Source organism: Balaenoptera musculus, chromosome 4 (genome assembly GCF_009873245.2).
Source record: "Balaenoptera musculus isolate JJ_BM4_2016_0621 chromosome 4, mBalMus1.pri.v3, whole genome shotgun sequence".
Lineage (NCBI taxonomy): Eukaryota > Metazoa > Chordata > Mammalia > Artiodactyla > Balaenopteridae > Balaenoptera > Balaenoptera musculus.
This window is the reverse complement of record NC_045788.1, coordinates 75,683,273-75,705,423: the sequence shown is the minus strand read 5'-3', so window position 1 is coordinate 75,705,423 and position 22,151 is coordinate 75,683,273. Positions and strand designations below refer to the sequence as shown.

The window sequence follows — 22,151 nt, the reverse complement described above, 5'->3', positions numbered from 1 at the left end:
ATACTACTCCTCACAGGCCTGAGCTCAAACATCAAGCTTTCAAAAAGGGGTTCTCTGACCCTCTACTCCAAATTAGCGCTTCGCGTAGACTTAGGTTTAGCGCTTATGTTTTGTGTGGCTCTGTTTAAGGCCCTTCTCTACACTAGACAGCTCACCATGCATACCCAGCATCTAGCACAGAGCCTCACGCTCAGGAAAGCAAGCTCTCCCGATGAAGACGTGCTGGGTGAGCAAGTAGATTCTGGCCTTGAACGTGGAGGGCATCCTTGCAGAGCAGTGCCCTTCCTAATGACAGCTAACTAGTAAAGATACTGAGCAGGGTCTGCGAGAGTCTCAATGCTGATGGCAAGCCTGACACAGAACCTGGACAGCAAATTACAATAGAATAAAACTAAACACCCCAAATAAAACAATGCCCCCCAAACAGTCAGTTCTCCCCCCTATACGGTGACTCAGAAATTCAGGGTGTTTCTTGATTACAAGCCCTCTTTTCTCTCAGGGCATTTCAAGATGGAAACATGATAATCACAAAGCCTACACATACCTATTGGCATTGTCCAAGCCTGGAAAAAGGGAGAAGGTAGAAAGACCGTTAGTGGAATGTTTTATACACCAAGAACAGAAAGTGATAAGACAACAATATCTTGTTTATGACAGAGTTTGGCTTCCCAAACTCTCACTTTCCCCATCACCTATGGTCCTCCCTCCCTCTCTCCTTTCAGCTTCCCTGGTCCTGAACTTCTTGGGTTAATCTGAGAAACTCCTCTGAGCCCTGGAGACATTGTTAAGCTTCCAGCACGGCCCTGGGCCCTTTATGGCAGCCTCTGCTGCCCCGCCCTGGGCACTGGAGCTTCCTGTTCTCTAGCCCACAGAAGGAAACAAAAACCACTCTACTGAAAACTTCAAACCCAAACAGTTTAACTTGCATGTGGCCCTCAAAAGAAACCCCCAGTGATCATTTCTGACAAATACCTGCTTCATTTTAAAGTGTACAGAGAAAGTGTAATTTTATTCAGTTCTTCAAAGAAAGAACATACAATTACTAGATATGTTTTTCTTGCCACATGATTTTAAAACATTTTTATCACGGAAAATTACAAAATATACAATAGTACAGAGAAGGATATAACCAACACTGAAAGCCTACACCCAGATTAGGGAAATATCAACCTTTTGCCAATCTTATCTATCCCTTTTTGTTTTGGTTATTTGAGGGGCTTTTTCTGGGAATATTTTCAAACAAAATGTCATTAAGTGCTTCAGAAGGAAACTTCTTTAATTCAGTGCCGGGGCAAGTAAAGGGAGAGGGACTAAAACACTTCTCCAGATGACTAACAGCAGGTCCTGAGTCTGTAGTGAGTTGTGAAGTCAAATGCTATGGTCAGGACAAGGGTTTTTTCTTTTTCTTTTTTTTAATTGCCAATGTTTTCTTATGTGGTAGTCCTACACTTTATTTATTTTAAAATATTTATTTATTTATTTATTTATTTTGGCTGCACCGGGTCTTAGTTGTGGCACGTGGGATCTTTTTTTTTTTTTTTTAAGTTTCAGCATGTGGGATCTAGTTCCCCAACCGGGGATCGAACCCGGGTCCCCTGCATTGGGAGCGTGGAGTCTTACCCACTGGACCACCAGGAAAGTCCCCAGGGTTTTTTCTTTTAATGGTGTAGAATGGAAGAGAAAATGCCAGCATGTACTGTACATAACACTACTCAGGATTGTTTCATAAAACTTGTTTTAGTTAAATCTCTCTCTCTCTCTCTCTCTCTCCATCTATCTGTCTGTCTGTCTATCTATCTATCTATCTATCTATCTATCTATCTATCTATCTATCTATCTATCTATCTACCTATCTATCTATCTCCTGGGTTGCAATGTAGAATAAATTTGTTTCTGTGGGTAGTGAACACACTTGGGCCAAAAATGTACAGAAAGCAAGAAGGGGTATTTTCTGAGAAAGGAAAGAGATGGGGAAGAGGACAATCAAAGAAATGAGGATAAGAAAGGAGGAGGAGGGCTTCCCTGGTGGCGCAGTGGTTGAGAATCTGCCTGCCAATGCAGGGGACATGGGTTCGAGCCCTGGTCTGGGAAGATCCCACATGCTGTGGAGCAACTAGGCCCGTGAGCCACAACTACTGAGCCTGTGCGTCTGGAGCCTGTTCTCTGCAACGAGAGAGGCCGTGATAGTGAGAGGACCGCGCACCGCGATGAAGAGTGGCCCCCGCTTGCCGCAACTAGAGAAAGCCCTCGCACAGAAAACGAAGACCCAACGCAGCCAAAAATAATAAAAATAAATAAATAAATTTTTAAAAAAAAAGAAAGGAGGAGGAGAGAGTAAGGTCATTTCCCTCCCAGATCCCCAAATCCCAGCCCGCTCAAGGTTCCCGCTAGAATGAAGTGACGTCAATCCCCTTCCCCTCCACACACTCTGGCTTCCCCAGGCTGGACTTGGCAGAACCAAGGGGAATGTCAGGGAGAGGCGTATTCAAAGAGATTTCAAGAGAAGAGTTTACTGGGGCTGATGACTACAGCAAGAAGAGACAGGAGTCAAAGGCGATGTTGAAATGCCCAGTCTGGTGGGAAGCAAAGAGTTACGCTGAGGGAGCACCTGATCTGAACGACAGGAAGGATGACAAGATCAATTTCAGGCAGGTTAAATCTGAGGTGATGGCAAGACATTAGCAATGCCCACTCTTCCAAAAGGCAATTAGAGATGTAAATAAAAAAGGAGTCTGAGCAAGAAGGAAAAACTGAACACAGGTGTGCAGACACACGTGAAACATCTTCCTCCGTGGCTGTGTCTGTGCTACCCGCCTACCCTTTCTTCTGATTCAAGACCCTGCCCCCGGGGAGGGACACATGAGTAGGTAAGTGTGACACATGTAACACACAGACACGTAATGAACAAGCAGCTCCTTCTAGGAGGGTAGGGACTCCAGGAAGGGACGGTCCAGCACTAGCCCTCCTACCGCCTGATACCTTGGATGGAGAGCTCAGCAGACATGGAGGCCTTCCCTGACCCGTTCACCACCATGCACGTGTATACTCCCACATCATCTTGGTTGACCTCGTGGATTTCCAGGACTTGCACCCCATTCTTCTCAGACATAGACACACGGGAACTGGGCTGCAGGGGAACATCTCCCTGTGGATGGCATAGGCAGCTTGGTCAGAGAAACTGCTCACCTTTTGACTCTGTCCTACCTCCTGCCAATCCAGGTGGGACAGACACCAGGCGTGCACAGCAGGGCCCTCTGCTCTGGGCTCTGTCAACATGCTTGGAGAGCAGCCTGAGGGCACCCCTAGGACCCTGACCCGAGGCGCATAGATGCGCTGTGGTGTTCGGTCCAGCTGAGGGCAGGTGTATGGAACCTGTTTCAAAGGAGCCCTAGTTTGAGGTGGGAAATCCTATTTTCCTCACTTTAGTTCTCCTCTGCCTCCCTCTTCCTTTTATTGATGTTCCAGGGTCAGTACAGGACAATCAGGAAACAGGGAAAAGGCATCCTGTCACTCATTTTTATCCAGGAGTTCCATCTGTGAAAAAGCTCCTCTCCCTGGCTTTGACCCCCAGGGCTCCTCACTGCCCTGTTAACATGGGCTGCTCCGCCTCCCCACTGCTGCCTCCTCTTCCCCCTCCCCCACCTCCTCCCCCACCTCTGTCTTCACATTGTTCAGCCCTGAATGATTTATAAAGCACTCCCACGTGGAGCCTCCCAACAGTATTTGGAGGTAGGTGGGATTATCTCTGCCTCATAGATAAGGAAACTGGGGTTCTAAGAGATCAAATGCTTTGCCCAGCATCTCATGCTTTGTCAATCAGGGAGCTGTGGCTTGAAATCAGCCCCAGACTTCAAACTCCACTCTCTTGACATGGTCAGGTCTGTCTTGACTCGGAAGTTTTATACTGTTTTGTGAGTGTGTGGATTACAGGACATCGTGGGCTGAGTAACACAGGGAGAGTGTGCAAACAGGGGCAAGAACAGGCACGGCTACCAAACACATGAGAACCTCGAGGACGCTCTACGGTTGAAGTGGAAGGGACTGATTGGGAAGACAGACTCCCAGTAGTCCAGGGATCTAACCCAGAGTCAGGGCAGACAAAACCTCACCTTGAGCCAGGAGACCTGTGGCTGGGGCCGGCCAGTGATCTTGCAGGAGAATCGCCCCATCTGTCCTTCTTTGACCACCGCTCGGCCCAGCTTAGTAGCAAACTTTGGTGGGCATTCTCCCCAGATGCTAGGACGGGTCTCCACCGCAGGGGCTGCAAATCTGTCCCTGGAAAGAAATCAGCAGAGAATCTACAGCAATGCAGATCCTTTTCTCTCTGTCCCCACCCAACTTACTTAAGTTGGGCTCAGAAACCAGCAAAGGGCAACCTTCCCAATTCTGTGCCTCAAACACATTTCTGGAAAAATCTGTGGCACCAAAAGCTATTTCCTCCACCTCCTGGGCATGCAGCTAGCCTTCAGTTACTAGCCTCCCTTGAAGTTAGGTATGCTTGAATTCTACTGAGGTCTGGCCAAAGCTGGGCTTTGGCCAACAGACTGTGAGCAGAAAGCAGAAACACCATGTGCCATTTCTAGGCTGGACCCATCAAAACCTCCTGTGCTATTCTCCACAGTCTCTCTTGCCCACTTTTCTGGCTAGATGCAGGGAGTCCTGCTGAGGCTCCAAGGCCTAGGAGATGATGGAGCCACAAAACAGAAGGAGCCTGGGTCCCTGAAAGATAATGGGAAGGTTTTCCACCTGTCCAAGAATATGTGAGCCAACTTTGCTTGAGTAAGAAATCACCTTTCCCTGTGTCAAGCCATTGCGATTTGGGGGCTTGTCTGTTACAGCAGCCACTGTTACTTACCCTCACCAATTTAGGCTTACTTGCCATAAGAAATTCACATACTGACTGCCTCTTCTAAGTCTGCTAGTTTAAGTCTTCTATTGCCTTGGTTGTTAGGGACCCCTGCAGACTATGGCCACATAGCCCACTTCCATTTAGCAACTGGACTAGTCAAAGGGGTATCTATAGAGGCCTCCAGGTCAGGAGGTGCCGTGTGACTGACACATCACACCCCAATAGGCTCCCGGTTTAGTTATCATAACCCAAGATGTTTGAGAAGACTTGCTCCCCAGGCTGTTCTGCCAAGGCCTCAGGAAACGCCAGTTACCTTACGCTGGGTTGGACATCCTGGAACTTACCCCAAGGCTTTGGAAACAAGAGGCTGACCATGCTTCTTCACAAAGCCCCCTGCAAGTAGGAAACAAAGAGAAAGAGGCTTGAAAAGTCCGGTCTGAGCCACAAACTGGGAGCAACAAAAGCCAGAAAGAGTCAGCGGGGGTGGGGGGTAACAGTTCACCCTGACCTAGCCCATACTGGGTCAGGCTCTATGGTGGGCACTTTACATGCATCGTTGCACAGATTTCCCGCAATACTTTAAGGAGGCTGGTATTACATCATCCTTCTAATTTTTTAAACAGGTGAGAAAAATGAGATTCGGAGACATGAAGTCACCCACTTGAGTCACAGAGCCAGTAATGGTACAGGAAAGCATCCCGGTCTACCTATTCTAGAACACTCCACCATTCTGCTGAGTGGTTATATGCCCCTGCACCTTCCACTCGGGGATGATCTGTGGCGATCAGGACCTCTCCAGAAAAGGAGCCAGTTGAACGGACAGGGGAGATGCACATGCATCTCTCTTACTACATCTATTCCTGTCTGACCCAATCACCACTCCACCCTTCCACTTAAAGCCCAGCAAACAGCAGGATCTGTCCTGCTGGAATGGAGCAGATCACAGGAGACAAGCTCCAGAGCGGCCAGCACCTCCCAGAACACTGGGCAGGACCAGCAGGACACTGGGCACTGCCGGTCCTGGGTGAGGTGCTGCTGTGCTGGGCGGGAAGCAGTTAAATAGCAGACTCTGCAAGGCGGCTGGGGTCAGCTCCTTTATCCAACTGCTGCTGCTGGGAGGAACAACTCATAATGTGACCAGGAAGTGACTATAAAGCAGTGGGGTGTTTTTGAGGAATGGGGAGGGGGAGAGGAGAACATTTTTGAGATGACAATCAGCCTGGAAGTTTTCTCTTTCTGTGACAAACTGGGAATGTTTACAAAACTCCACCCAAGGCATGCATGGAAAGGGTAGAAGTCATTCCCTGATATTGGCAGTCAGCTGCAATGGTAGATATGCAGGGTGTCTCCCGGAAAAGGGTAAACTTCCTTAAATTCCAGCACTGATCACATCTATGTGAATGCATAGGAACATAGGAATGGAAGGTGAAGATCATGGCTGAGTACTTCCCTCAGCCATATCTGGTTTAAGGTTATGCCAGGACCTTAGTGAAAAAGGGTTAATAACAATGCCTACATCACATTTAAGTTGTGATGCCATATGGGTTGACAATTGTTGTACATGCATTCTGCTTAACATAACTATTTAGTGAGCCGTGTATAGTTTTCATCCCATAATGTGGGTTTAGTTCTTGTCATTCAATTCTCTGTTCAAGGTTAAAAGAACTTATAAGCTGATAAAAGGAGAGACCTGTTCTGGGAGGGCCCAACTGACAACTGCAGTCAAGATGCTGGGGTCCCTCGGACGCCACTGGAGGAAGTTCTTTTAGAAAGTATTTGAGCAAATGAGAATCATCAGCTTTAAAGATGCTCTGCTCTTAGATCAGCATCTTCCTTTCTGTCTCTCCAGTTAAAGGAAACGATGCTAAAAGTAGGAAAGAAAGTTTACAAAGCTACTCTCTTTGGTCTTGTTTGTAGTAGTAAATATTGGAAACAACATAAATGTCACACAGTAGGGAGACAATAAGTGGCTTAGTAAAATGTACAATTAGACATCTTATTCTGCCACCAAATTATGTTTAAGAATATATGAAACATGCAGAAATATTATATCATTTGCTCTTCAGCACACTCCAGCTGGGCTGTGATCCTCTCCATTCCACTGAGCTCCATTCCGATCACCATCTTGCCAAACCCAGTGGTTAATCCTCTTCACAGTCTCACTCAGTAGCACTTGACAGCAGGGGCCACTCCCCTCCAAAGCACTTTCTCCTCCAGACTCTCCTGCTTTTACCAGGTTGCCCATTCTTTCCTCAACCTCCTTCTCTTCTGGAACTTTATCTCTGAGAGCGCCCTAGGGCTGAGTCTTGGGTCCTCTCCTCAGCTCTATGGACTCTTCCCCAGGGGGGGTCTTAGTCCCATAGCTTTAAATAATATCCATAATAACTCCCAAACCATACTCCCACCAGAACTTTTTATTCCTCAGAAGTATCCAGGCCAGTGCCCAGCACATAGTAGGGATTCAAATATTTGTTAAATGAATGAATTTTATGAAAAAAAGAGCAGCATGAAAAATTTTCTATTCAACGTGATCATAATCAGGTAAAAATAAGATAAAATACCCAAACATAGTGAAACAACCAGAAGAAAATATATCAAAACATAATTGCCTCTTATACATGCTCTATTCCACAGCATTAGGCACACACCAATCACTAAGACTCTCATCTAAAATATCCAGGTACCCTTCACTGCACTTATGCTACTGTACCACTCATTTCACATTGGGGTAAAGATTTGATAAAAATTAGACTGATCAATAGATAACCAACAAGGACCTACTGTATAGCACAAGGAACTACACTCAGTATTCTATAATAACCTATAAGGGAAAAGAATCTGAAAAGGAATATGTGTACATATAACTGAATCACTGTGCTGTACACCTGAAACCAACACGATATTGTAAATCAACTATACTTTAATAAAAATAAATTAATTAATTTAAAAAATTAGACTGATCAACAGACGAATGGATAAACAATACAAGGTCTATCTATACAATGAAATATTATTCAGCCATGCAGAGGAATAAAGTAATGATACATGCTACAACACAGATTAACCTTGAAAATTTTTGCTAAGTGAAAAAAGCCAGACACACAAAAAATGTATGATTCCATTTATATGAAATGTTCTGAAGAGGCAAATCCACAGAGACAGAAGGCAAATTGAGTGGTTGCCAGGGGCTGGGGGAGGGGGGAGTGGAGTGACTGCTCAGTGGGTGTGGGGTTTCTGTTTGGGGTGATGAAAAGTTCTGGAGCTAGACAGTGGTGATGGCTGCACACCACTGTGAATGTACTTAATGCCACTGACTTGCATGCTTTAAAATGGTTAAAATGGCAAATTTTATGTAATATGTATTTTATCACAATAAAAAAATTATACTAAGAACCTTTAAAACTCTTGGGAGCTAAATGTCTTAATCCAAAGGCTAAAATTCCTTTACTCCTTAAAAGATAGAGCAAAAATATGGCATTTCCTCAAAGAATAGCAAAAGTGTGCTGTTTGGAGGTACTTCTGTATCAGAGTAACAGCAGTTTATGGTACAATCCAAAGGTAACATATAAGGCAGTCAGTTAGAAATGGATTTGAGGAATGCTCATCTTAATGTGTGTCAACACCAGAGACATACATCAAAGCAAACAGAGAATTTGGGCTAAAATAGCTAACAGAGTCTATTTATAGGCAAAAATTTGAAGTTGCAAATTGTCAGATAAGGCAAAATTAATTTTGTGAAAGTATGAAAATCTGGCAGAACAGCAAGGCTATGTAGAAAAATAAGTGGAAAGGGGATTAAGGTAGAAATGCCAAAAATAGAAGAGTAAGTTAAGAGAATTGGTGAAGACAGGATCGAGTTAGTGAGAGGGAAAAAAAAGGCCAAGGCACCAAAGATTTTTCAAGGCTGAGTAAAAGAGGATGCTAGCAGGTTTTCGGAGTGAAAAGTTCAATAGTGGAGATACTAAAGCACATTTTGTCAAAGACTGAGTAGACACAGAGAATGCTGCCGAAAAGCGGAATAATGTGATCATGATGGTAAGAAGAAGAAATACTTCTAAAAATGTGCGACGATATAATTTATCATCCAAACAGAGACTCTGGACACTGAAAGGGGCATAATTAATAATTCTTCCCGGACACAGGAGTAAATCAGGACTGTTCCAGGCAATCCAGGGAGCAGTCACCCCACTTGCAGGCAACTTCAAAGCAGATTTTAAGGACTGCTTAAAATAGTGGTTCTTGGGCTTCCCTGGTGGCGCAGTGGTTGAGAGTCCGCCTGCCAATGCAGGGGACACGGGTTCGAGCCCTGGTCTGGGAAGATCCCACATGCCGCGGAGCAACTGGGCCCGTGAGCCATGGCTGCTGGGCCTGCGCGTCTGGAGCCTGTGCTCCGCAGCAAGAGAGGCTGCGATGGTGAGAGGCCTGCGCACCGCGATGAAGAGTGGCCCCCGCTTGCCGCAACTGGAGAAGGCCCTTGCACAGAAACGAAGACCCAACACAGCCAAAAATAAATAAATAAAAATTTAAAAAAAAATAAAAAATAAATAAAAATAAAATAAAAACAAAATAAAAATAAGAGGCAATGCTTATATGGATTTGCACACTTGATAGTTTAAAAAAAAAAAATAGTGGTTCTTCACTCAATCAGAACAAACACCCACTTTTTGTAACATGTATTTAGCAATGTCCCCTGTGCCATGTTGAATCAATATTTGCCGCTAACCATCCACATATATAATTTCAAAAAGAAAACAAATGTAAAGCCCTGACTAAAATGTTAAGGAGAAACAAAAGGAAAGGGAAGTATAATAATGTTTATTTCAATATGAAATTTCAATATTTCGATACCGTACATCAATAGATGGTCAAGCATGTCTATTTCAATGTAAATGCTCAGGCACTTTAGAAGACATAACGAAATAGATGCCTGCACTGACTCATATGCATGTTTGGATTTGAAGGTGAATGATCAAAAAACACACTGTACAAGTAGTCATGGAAATGAAGGAACACAGGTATACAGGTGGATGCTAGCATAAGAAGTAGTGTTAGCAATGTTATATGTCAATTATATCTCAATAAAGAGGAAAAAAGAAAAAATTAGTATAGTAAAAAGAAAAAGTAGTGTTAGGATAAATAACAGAGAAGACATATTATATAACAAAGAAAGAATGAAACCTTAAAAGAAGATAACACAGCAAGACAAGTTACAGACCACTGAAGTAGAGAAAATGGGGAAAAGAATGACTGTAAGTGTGGTGTCAAAACAATTTTCTGCTGTATGACATGGGATCCTTGAGACCTCATCTGTACTAAAACACTGATTCAGTCCCTATTATGCATAAGGCGTTAGTTAGAGCTTCAGCAAGTGGACTGATGTGTGTAATAAAAGCTAGAATAAAACTTGAGCCTTAAGAGAAAGGCAAAGTGCTTCTAAGATGGGGGAGGGGACACCTCAGAGCAGGGCCTATTGAAGATCTTGAGTTTCAGTTTAAAGGTGGATCATTGGAGGATTCGAAGGGAGGGAATGATAAAATCCCATCTGAATTTTTTGAAAGATATTTTTAGCAGCAATGTGGAGATTAGAGTGGGGTATGGGTAGAACTGGGGAGACCATTTGGAAATCTGTGCAACAGGACAGAGTGGATGGACCACGATGGTGGTAGTGGGGACAAATGAGAACTGGCACAGCAGGATCTGGTGACTGACCAGGGAAGGGGAGGGAGGGAGCACTTGAGGATGACGAGGTGGCTGGGCTGCCCTGCTTCCAAAGGAGGTTTGGGTTATCACCTGTCAAGGTTTCAGCTGTGTCTTCCAGAGGCCACTAAAGTCCTAACCAGAAATGTCAATGCACCTCTGCCAGGGGCTGCCTGTCACTGTATAAATGGGGGCCTCACCCTATATAAACAGTTCACTCTACAGCCTCCACTCAGGCAGGGAGCTTTGGAGGTCACTGCCACAGTCCACGTTCACTGGAATGTACACATGTACATTATCCTTACACTATGACACTCAATAACAAGTACAGTTGACCCTTGAAGAACACGGCGGTTAGGGATGCCAACACCGTGCAGTGGAAAATCCACGTACTCTATCTCTGCCTCAAAAATGAAGGAATTGATACATGACTCACCCAAGGGCAGGAAGCTGACGCTGTTCTGTAGAATCAGGACTCAAACCCTAGTTCTTTTGATTCTGCATGTTGTGATCTCTAATTGAACACAAACTTCCTCCCACACTTAGTTAACTTAAATATCTGTAAAATGAAAATACAGGTACTCTATTTATTGAAAAAAAATCCATATATAAGTGGACTCATGCAGTTCAAAACTGTTGTTCAAGGGTCAACCATACATCCTTGCATAGAGGCTAAGGAGGTTATCCCAGGGCGCCTAGTAGACATTTCAGGAGTTCTATTTGGGTCCCCAGGAAACTGACGCACTAAAGAACCAATTCTTCCTCAGGGGGTTGAAATAAAATATCCACCACTTGGAAGACAAATTACTTCCTGGTCATTGATGGATAAGGTAGTCATATATCCTACCCAATGAGTTCAAAGGAGTAGTGACACGAAGTTTTGTTTTGGAGGGGGGAATAGTTCAATAAATTGCGGCCAGCGATCTCTCAACTGTCTTAAATAAGTACTCTAAAGAGGAACTTAGATCCTCTGCAGAGACAAAATAGCTGTTTTCTTCAGAGTCTTCTTTCCGAGGCCAAGGATCACAGGCATCCCAGCTCAATTCTCAAGAGTCACTTTCCACTGTGATTCCCTCCCAAAGCACCAAGCCAAGTAGCAGGTATTCCCTTCAGTACTTAAGTCATAAAGACTGATTTTGTATCAATTTATCAGGAAGGAAACAAAGAGAAATTTACCTCTGGTTTGAGCCGCTCCCCACTTGCGGGTCTGATGTGGTAGGAGCCATCTGGCTGTGGCTACCGTACAGGTGTCTGACCAGAGGCCACCCAGTGAGCAAGTGCAGCATATGGGAAGGTTGTTTTAAGCATGGTTCTGGAGAAATTCATTGCACTAATAAGCAACCCATTTTTGTTGGGGATCGTGCAAAGTGATGGTGTATCAAAGACTAATGGAACACATGAAAAATCTGTGATCGTAATGCTTGTAATAAACCCATGTGTTCAGAAAAATACAAGTTAAAAAGATTCATGAAGCAAAGCAAGCACATAGTAGGTCTGTCCCTCAAGCTGTGGCTAAGGGCAGCAGTTCATCTGGAGAGCTACATGCCGTAGGAAAATGGAAAAGCAACAATTAAGGGCAGAATCGTCCACTCATACTCTGGAACGGATATGACTCTAAAAACCGCCTCGCCTTGTGCTCCAGACCTCCCACAGTCTCCTCCCAATCTGTCCTTCAGCTTTATTTCCCACTACTCTCTGTTCCTGCCCGTCTACTCACCCCACCCTCCACCCCAGGCCCTAACTCGTAACCACTTTCCTCCCATCCCCAGCATCAGAATCATAATCTGCCATCCAAATCTCACTCGCTCTGTCCGGGCTAGCCAACTCCCTCCTCCTCCAAGAAGATATCACAGACCATTTCAGCCTCCAGATGTCTCATCCTCCTCTAAGTTTACAGAGCGGAAGTGCCAATCATTTGGCAAATAAACCTGTGCTGCCTTGGGGTTGTGCTTTTACTTAGCTTTTAATGTGTCTAGGTCTTAGCTGACCAACCAGGTTCTTGCAGAAAGGATCTGACAAAGCATTTCATCTCCCACATGGCACCGCACAAAGCCAGCACTTCCTAAATACATCCTGATGTTGTTGCTTAATTGCAACATAACGATGAAATATGAGGTCAAGAAAGTCAGTCTCTTGAGAGCAATAACCAAGTCTTGCTGCTCTTAGATCCCAGCACAAAGTTAGCACATGCAATGAAGTCTGATGAATGAAGAAGAGGCTAGAACTACAAGCAACTGGGAAAGGTCTGGGGGTGGAGATGGGAGAAATGGGTAGAGGAGTTAGAGATGGGAAGGAAAGATGGCAGCTGGGCCAGCCAGGGGTACTGGCGTGTATTTTGGAGGGAAAAAGAGGCAAAGTGAAACTGGAAGGTGAAAACAACAGAGGGAAGGGAGAAGGAGATTTGGAAGGCATGCTTCAAGAACAGAATGGGACCAAGTCATTTGTCATCTAACTCTTCCGTGTAGCAAATAAGTGAGGCAGTCTTGACACACAACTGTTTCACAGCAAAGAGACTGGAGGGGCAAAAAGAATAATCTTTATTTCTACCATATTTATATTTTTCCCTTTGATGAGACAGAAAAGGACAAGAACTCAGAACATTTTAATATTCTGACTGGGTAAGAAAAAAAATAGGGCATATGCCCCTACAGAAAGAAGAGTCATCAGGGAGTATAACAGACTGAAAAGAGTTTATAAAGAATACAAATGGGAAATATAATTACAGGTCTTTAAGAAGGTAGAAAATTTAGGTAAAAGAAGACAGTACAAAAGAAGAGAACAACAAAACAAAAGGAGAATCACAAAAGACGTTCTTGAGGAATACAGTAATTTAAAACTCAGCCATTGTAAATAGACATGGGTTCAAATATATAATGTCATCAATCCAATCCAATGTGAAAATAAAAGGGGTCTGAGAAGTCTGACCCTGGAAAAGGGTAGTAGCAAAAGACATGGCACACAAGCATTTCCTACAAATTCAAGATCACCAGAGAATGCTGGTGTCAGCGGCACCAGAATAGCTTGGCTAGCGGTCACTAAGGCCAGTCTTCTCCCTTAAATCCCATGACATGGGGTCACTCTCCTTTCTGCTGCCACATTCTAGGTGGCCTGCCACCTGGTTCTTTTTCTCTCGCATGGTCAGGGAGCACTTAATTCTACTGCAAAAGTGATATTTGTTACCTATTTATAGTCTTTCTTTCTCCATTGGAAGTAAACTCCAAGGGGGCAGGAAGCCTGTCTGAATTGGGCCTGACACAGAGAGAAACAGAGTGGTGAACGAGGCAATGGATAGAGGGATGCACTCTTTGCTTGTGTGAGACATTCCAAGATGAGGGGACATGTCTTTGCTTTTTGACAGAGACAAAAGTGGCAGCCTCAGAACCTATCACCTACAGGGGAGGGAACTGGGGGAAGAATCCCCCAGGAATGGAGGTGGAGGAGGAGGAATTTGCATGAAGGATAGTGTACTTAATAGAGAAGAAAGAGTGATGGTCAAGGCTGGATCCAGAAAGGAGGGAGGAAACAGGTCTTTGCTTACCCCCCACCTCCATTTATTCATTTCAAACAAAACTCCCAAGAGGAAGGAGCCCCTGGCCGAATCTATTCCCCAGAGAATACATATTCACTATTTTTAAAGTTATTTTTTCAGTTGTTCATTGCACTCTTAGGCGGAGTCGTTAATGGCTTGGAATTTATTTTTCAGAGATGAAAATAAACTTTATCCACTTCCTCTGAAACTATCGCTCTCCGCTCTCTTGCTACTCCTCTTCCCCTAGAATAAGCCTTTATTTCTCAACATCATCTTTAAAGCTTTACTCACCGCCCAGTGCACCAGACATGTTGATCATGACTAGGGTAACCATGCAATTTATTATCCAAACCGGGACTCTTTTGAAAGTCAAAGGAGGCTCTATTTATAATTACATTGGTAGAGCAGGCATGCTGGGATAAATGGTCACCCTAAGGACACTTGTTGTGACCATGGGTCTGCAAAAGGGCAACCACTTGCCCAAATGCTCACATTTGAGAATCATTTGTACTAGGAAAAATATATCACATCTGTAACTGAATCCTTCCTTGCTACTCAAAGTGTGACCTGGGGACCAGCAGCACGGGCATCACCCAGGGGCTGGTTAGAAGTGCAGACGCTTGGGCCCTACTCCAGACCTACAGAACCAGAATCTGCATTTTAACAAGATTCCCCCAGGTGATTTGGGTGCCCTTGCATTTGCATTAAACAAGCCTATAAGGTAAGTATGAGCCGTCCTGAGGCCTGGATCACCTCTGGGCCTCCAGTTTGGCTTTCCCCGGGTTCCTGAGCTCATGGCCTTAAAATTAACCCTCTATTACTTGAAATGACTTAAGTGACTCTCTGGTCCCTGAAACACAAAGGGCCTTCTCAAAGTCAGACCACCACGTCTGGGGTATATCTCTCATTTCAGCCCCGCCCCTCACTCCACCCCACGCCCTAGGTTCACTCTGTGGATGTGATTGCCCAGGACAACCTGCCACCTTGTTCCTACACGTGGGCTTCTCTTTTTTCTCCGTGTAAGCCTTGTTTATCCCAATTCAAGCTTCTAGAGCTGTGCTGTCCAGTACAGTAGGCATTAGTCACCTATAGTTATTGAGCTCTTGAAATACGGCTGGTCTGAATTGAGATGTGTTACCGTGTAAAATATGCTGCAAATGTTGAAGAATATCTCAGTAATGTTTATATGTTGAAATGATAGTATCTTGGATATATTGGGTTAAGTTAAAGTATTTTATTAAAATCGATTTCAACTTTTAAAAAAAAATGTGGCCACTAGAAAACTTGAGATGACACATGTGGCTCACATTATACAGCTGACCCTTTAACAATGAGGGGGTCAGGGGTGCCCACCCTCCCCGCAGTTGAAAATCCATGTATAACTTAAGAGTCGGCCCTCTGTATGTTCGTCGTTCCTCTGTGTCTGCGGTTCCACATTGCAGATTCAACCAACCTCAGACTGTGCAATACTGTGGTATTTACTATTAAAAAAAATCCCCATATAAGTGAACCTGTGAGGTTCAAACTCATATAGTTCAAGGGTCAATTGTATTTCTCTGGACAGCATGGGGCTAGAGAGTAGGCTGTGGCCCCTACGTTATACAGAAAGCTCCCAGAAAGCAGGCACCACGTCTCTTCCCTGCTCTGCACCAAGCCTCTGTGACCAGTCCTCTGGAGGTAGGTGAGTGTCAGGGCTGGCTACACAAAGCCTTTCCAGGGCTCAGACTAGGGCTGCACAAGGTCATGAATGGTCCTGTCATGAAGATGTTTGCCCTCAAGGAGGATTGTGCATGCTTCTTGGCCCTGGTTACCAAAGGAAGTCAGAGGAGAAAGCTTTCTCCTCTATTCTCCACACAAGGATTTCCCTCTGCAAGTAGTTCTCAAGATATTAATGTCACGTTTGAACATCACAAGGTTACCATTTACTGAGTGCCTACTATTTGTCAGTGCTGCGCTGATCTTTACACAACCCATGGGTCAGCCATTAGCATCAGTTTACGGAAAAGGAAATAAGGTTCGGAAAGGTTAATTTCCCCATAGTTAGAAATTAGTGGAGCTAAAATCCAAGACCATTGGATAACACTGCCTTCTAAACTTGACCATTAGGGGGTCAAAAGGCTCCATGTATGAGTCATACTCTTAATTCCTGAAGCTCTGCGCTTTCCGAATAAGAAGAATAACTAAGAAGCAAAGCACAGAGAGCTGGCGAGAAGCAGGAGGGCTGCTGGATTCCCTTTGTAAGGGTTTGGGCTAGCCTGGCACTGCCAACAACTTATCCACGGCATAAGGGACCAGAGTGGATCCTTCCAGGGCTATGGTCTATGGGGTGGTCCCAAACCACACATGGGCTGAAACTGGCCTTTGATGCAGAAGCAGAAAGTATACAGGGCCATTCACATTTAAAGGGACTGCAGCCTTTAGGTCATTCTCTACCTCCTAGGGTTAGAAGGCATAAAACATCTTCCATGATCTCCTCAAATTAAAACCAAAGGGGAGGGCGCAGGGTTGAGAGCCTCAGCCTTCTCTCATTTGCTATAGTTCTCCTGCCTTCTTTCTTTTCCTCTGCCCTGAGTACCATGACCTAATAAAAATTTTCCTGCTTAGTTGAGACATCAGATCTAATGTCCTCACTGATGGGAACTAAAAAAAAAAAAGGTTTCATACGACCTGGGTTTTATATAGCTCCCCTGTACTCCTAACCCACTCCATTCCTTTAAAATGGATCATAGAAAACAAGGGCTAGCTGAGGTTGTAGAGACCACTGAATTCAAACCCTTTATTCTACAGAAACAGAGATCCAGAATTTAAAGTCGCACTTTGACCGGCAAAAGTTGGGACCAGAACCTTGAACCTCTGATTCCCCCTTTCCCCAGCTCCAAATAGAAAATCAGAGAAGGGGTGTTATAGACTACATTTTTTGTGTCCCCACCCAAATTCATATGTTGAAGCCCTCACCCCACACAGTCACTGTATTTGAAGACAGGGCCTGTGGGGAGGTGACAAAGGTTCAGTGAGGTCCTAAGGGTTGGGGCCCTTAGAAGAAGAAGAGACACGAGAGTTCCCTCTCTCCACCATGTGAGGACACAGCAAGAAGGCGGCTCTCTGCAAGCCAGGAAGAGAGCCTTCACCAGAAACCAAATCCTGCTGGACTGATCTTGAACTTCCAGCTTCCAGAACTGTGAGAAAATTCATTTCTGTTATTTAAGCCATGCAGCCTGTGGTATTTTGTTATGGCAGCCTGGGCTGACTAATACAAGGGGATAAAGTAATTTTTATTTGTGGGCCTCAACTCAAAGTTTGGGCATTGAAAAGTGTATACTGTAGGGGAAAGCACAGCATCAGAACTGGCCGAGATGAGGGTCATTCAGAGAGTGACCAGGGGCCACCTTCCATGTGGAATGCCCCAGCCCACAGGTACTTGAAGGCCATTAAAAGGAATGAGTCACTCAGTTAAAGAATTTGGGAAAGCATCCAAACTATGCGTATTCTATTCTGTGAAACAGCCTGTCTGTCCTTTCATGATGCAAGCAAACAGGAAAAACACTGGCCGAGGCACACCTCGCCCCCTTCTGGAACCTTCTCTGGCACACAGTGTCCCCTGAAAACCAGGTTGGGAGGACTGTTTTCTGAGAGAGGAGAAATGAGTCTGACCCTCTGGTTTATAAGCCCTTAGAAAGGCCTGGAAGGGTGGAGGGAACCTTGCCATATTTCTGAGGGTCTGATGAACCCACATGTCCTTTTAGACATCAGGCCTTTAAGCAGCAGCCAGTGGCCTGAACTGGAAATGTTCTCACCAGTGGAGTGCCTTCAGCATGTGGGAGATACACCGGCAGCAAAAGGAACAGTTTTACTTGTGGTCAAATGTTTTCCTGGAATTTTTAAAGTTAATAAACTTAATAGAATTTTATTTAAGTACAAAGGAAAAAAAGGGCAAAATAACTGATCAGTGTTAACACACTGGTATGTTTATCTCCTATATATTTTTCTGAGTTTTACAAAGTTTTTTTATGATGGGCATGTATTACTTTATAATGATGATAATAAACATTGCTCATTCTCTAAATAGTTCAGTATCTAGCCTGTGCCAGGAAGTTTCCTAGATGCTGGAGATACAGCAGTAAACAAGATAAAGTCCTTCTTCTCCTAGAGGTTCCAGTTAGAGGTGGGGCTTGAGGGAGATAATCAAGTGGGAGGCAGTGACAGTCCTAGAAGAAAAAGTTCGGGTGGAGTGAGAGGATGGAGAGTCCAGGGGATGGGGTGGTCAGAGAGGGTTCTCTAAGGAGGGGACGTCTGAGCAGAGACCTGAAGGAAGTGAGGGGCCGAGTCAGGGGCTGGGCTGCGGAAAGAGCTCTTCTTTACACAGGGAACAGCCGGGTGAAGGCCCTGAGGCTTTGCTCAAGGACAAGCAGAGGGCCAGTGTGACCACAGTGGAGCGAGCAGGGTGAGGAGTGGTAGGAGAAGGGTCTGGAGAGCCAGGCAGGAGCGGGATGCATTTTGTAAGGCCATGATGAGGAGTCTGGTCTCAGCCTCAGTGTGAAGGGAAGCGAGGGGAAGGCTGGAGCAGAAAGGGAGGTGATGTGTAGTCTGACGTTGTCTCCTGGGATGCCTCCCTTGTTCCAGGGACCACATTGCCCCCATCAGACTAACAGGTCCTGAGTTCCGGGATGGGGATGCTTTCTCTTGTGCGTCTCTCTCCCGAGAGAGGGCTGAGGCAGGAGCTGCAGGCCTTGGGGAAACTGATGGCTCATTTCTCCCCAGGGCTTTCACCTCTTGGGACTCACCTTCTACCGTCAACTCCACTGTCACCTGGCGGGCACCACTACCATTGGTGGCTTCACAGGTATACTTTCCCTTGTCCTCCTCACGGACAGCATGAATCACAAGGCTGAAAGTCCCCCGGGTACCACAATCCAGCAGGAAGCGGCCCCCACCGGCAATGGGTTGCCCGTTTCTGTGCCATGTCACTTGGGGCTCTGGGTAACCCCGGACCTTCAAGGAAAAGAAGACAGGGTGAGAGCTTGTACATAAGGAGTACTTCCTATGTGACAGGTATTTTTTCTGGGTGCTTTACATGTATTAACTCTTTTAATCCTCATAACATCCCCTGCAACAAATACTATTTTCATCTCCATTTTGGAGACGAGGAGATTGAGACGCAGGGTTTTGGTAGATTTCTCGAGGTCTTGAAGGTAGCAAGTAGCCGAGTCAGGCATCCTGGCTCCACAGTCCACCACACAAGTGTCTCTCAAGCCTGGATGCATGATTAGAATCACCAGGGGGAGATTTAAAGCAATACTAGTGCCCAGGTCCAACCTTGGACCAATTAAATCAGAACCCCAGGGGGTGGGGACTGAGCACGGGGATTCTAGAGCAGTGCTTCCTACTCTAACGTGAATCACTTGTTAAAAATGCAGATTCTGCTTCTATAGGTTTGGGGTGGGCCTGAGATTCTGCAGTTCAGACAAGCTCTCAGGTGATGCTGAGGCTGCCGGTCCCTAGAACTCACCTTGGGTAGCAAGGTTCTAGATCTGAGCTGCCCAGTATGGCAGCCACTAGACACACATGGCAACTGAGCGCTTGAAATGTGGCTGATCCTGGGTTGCACTGTAACTGCACCGTAAATGTAAATTACACGCGGGGTTTTGAAGAGTTAGTATGAAAAGAGAATGTAAACTACCTCGATAATTTAAAAATACTGATTACATATTGAAAAGATACTCATTTTGACATACTGGGTTAAATAAAATATATTGTTAAAACTAATCTCACTTGTTTCTCTTTACTTTTTTAATGTGGCTACTAGGAAAGGTACAGCTACATACATGCCTTGCTTGATGTTTCTATCAGGCAGTGCTGCCCTAGACCCCTCTTTCTCTACAAATAGTTAGCAGCTAACATCTGTTGAGTGCTAAGTGTTAAGCACTTTTCTAAATACTTAGCATATCTGAGCCTCACAGCAACTTGTTCAGAGAGAAGATATTTCCCCAAAGAGGGGAAAATGCAGAGAGAGACAAATTCCAAGAAATCACTTTGAGTTTCAGAGAAAGTTCCCCAAGGGCCCTGAAACCCCTGAAACTCAACAGGCCCTTTGGAATGGACTCATCTTCGGAGGAGCAGGGCTCAGACTGGCCCGTCAATGCACAGCCTGGGACCTGAACTGGGGGATTTTAGCACTGGAAATGCACAGAAGACATCACAGAAACCTCCTGAGAAAGAAATTGTTGGCGTTACAAATAGGTTGTAACAATAGCTTTTATCCACGTATCCACTCCAAGACAAGAGAGCATAGATACGGATGAAGCCAAACCAAAATTCCCCGGATGACCTCAAGTTACATTTACAAAGAAAGCCTTCAGTGACCTACAGCAATAATCCTCCTTATACGCCCCAGCAAGGTCAGAGAGGATGCTTTATCAGCACGTGGGAGAAAGGGGAGGGGAGGTGGCTGTGCCGTCACGCCTGGCCATTGCAGCCTCACCAAGCACATATCCCATCTCAGGGTGATGCTGTTGAAGGGGATTACGTGCATATTATAATGCCTATTATAATATGAAACAAAGTGTTAACAGCGATTGCCTCTAGGTCTCTCTTTTCCTTTTACTTAACTATCATTTTCTGATATTCCTGCAAATAACACCCCTGACCTTTGTAAAACAGAAAAAAAATTAAATGAAAATATGTGTTCCTTTTATATTCATGTGCCTGTATAATGAATGTACAGCACAATCATTCATTAATCTGTGGAGCCCCTCAGGGTACTTAAATCTAGAAATGGAAATAAAAGTGGTACACAAATAAACATTATGCATGTTTGAAGGTAGCAAATGCCACATATCCGTATAAAACACATCACCTTGTGGCACTATCTTGGCACAAAGGTTCATGCCAAGGAATATCAGACAATCACTCTGTTAAAGCATTTTTTTTCTCTGTGAAAGCATATTTTCAGGAAACAACTAAGGAAAGAAACTCTTTCCTACAGAAGGAAGCCCCTTGGGAGTCTGGTCATATAGTGAATCTGCGAATCATCATCTTCTCCTCCATCCTGTCAGGCAGAGCCAGCCTCATCTCCAGATGATCAGGTGGCCTTCTGTCAGCGTCAGAGAAAGGCAGTGCAGAACCCTGGGACTGGGAGGAGATGAATCATTAACTTCACCAAAGGCGTCCTTAGCATTCCACGAGCAAGTACTCTGGCCTCCTGCAGCGGTGCCAACTCTGTGGCCACCAGGGCCTGAGGCGTCAATGTTTAACTGGGGACATTACAAGTGCTCCAGACCTCAGGGACACAGATCCCTCTTTCCCTTTCCATTTTCCTCTCATTTTCAATTTTTATTTATTTAATTTATCCTGGTTGCACCAGGTCTTAGTTGCGGCATGTGTGCTCCTTGGTTGCAGCATGCATGTGGGATCTAGTTCCCTGACCAGGGATCGAACCCAAGTCCCCTGTATTGGAGGGTGGGTTCTTAACCACTGCACCACCAGGGAAGTCCCTCTCATTTTCTACATACATATACATTCCCCTCCACCCCACACCAACAGATCCACCTCTGCAACACCCTTATATATTAAAATAACTATCCAGGGATTTTTAAACATGCTGAAATTGGTACCACTTAGAAAGCTGCGGTTTGCAATGGACTTTTGTACACCCTGCATCTGAAGCAAGGGCAGGAATTTATATGACCTTTTTCCGTTCCAAGGTCTGAATGATTTGCAGCTCCAATTCTTATCCTCCCAATAGGGGAAAACTTGTTCAACCACTACCTAACGTTACCTAAAAATTACTCAACTTCAAGTAAACTCATTTTTATTGTCTGCCCACTATCCTGGGCTCCTGGGTGGGGAAAGAAGAGAAGCCTGGACTCACACGCCTGGTTGTGTGACAGCAGCCCTGCCCTCCCTGGACGCCTTATCGGCCTTCATCATGGGCCTTCCACCAAGAAGCCACAGATGGGGGATTTTTTACAGCCCAGTCTAAGACCACAGTAAAAACCCAGTGATACTTCAGTTTTCAGAGGCCTTCCACATATAGAATCTTATTTGATTCTCGCAACACTACAAGGGAGGTGTCTTGGG

General features: G+C 45.0%; 1 protein-coding gene across 4 annotated transcripts in view; it reads right to left on the bottom strand.

The window, feature by feature from the left end:
• The window catches only part of MYLK (myosin light chain kinase), a 219,531-nt gene that overhangs the window by 116,930 nt on the left and 80,450 nt on the right, over nucleotides 1–22,151 (bottom strand). For 3 of the 4 annotated variants that reach the window (XM_036851338.1, XM_036851336.1, XM_036851337.1), the window contains 5 exons: nucleotides 18,857–19,064; nucleotides 5,194–5,242; nucleotides 4,110–4,275; nucleotides 2,980–3,145; nucleotides 545–563 (listed from right to left, as the gene is read on the bottom strand). In XM_036851338.1, coding sequence (XP_036707233.1) covers nucleotides 545–563; nucleotides 2,980–3,145; nucleotides 4,110–4,275; nucleotides 5,194–5,242; nucleotides 18,857–19,064 — 608 coding nt within the window. The remainder of the gene's footprint in view (nucleotides 1–544; nucleotides 564–2,979; nucleotides 3,146–4,109; nucleotides 4,276–5,193; nucleotides 5,243–18,856; nucleotides 19,065–22,151) is intronic. The other variant, XM_036851339.1, reaches the window with a different exon arrangement.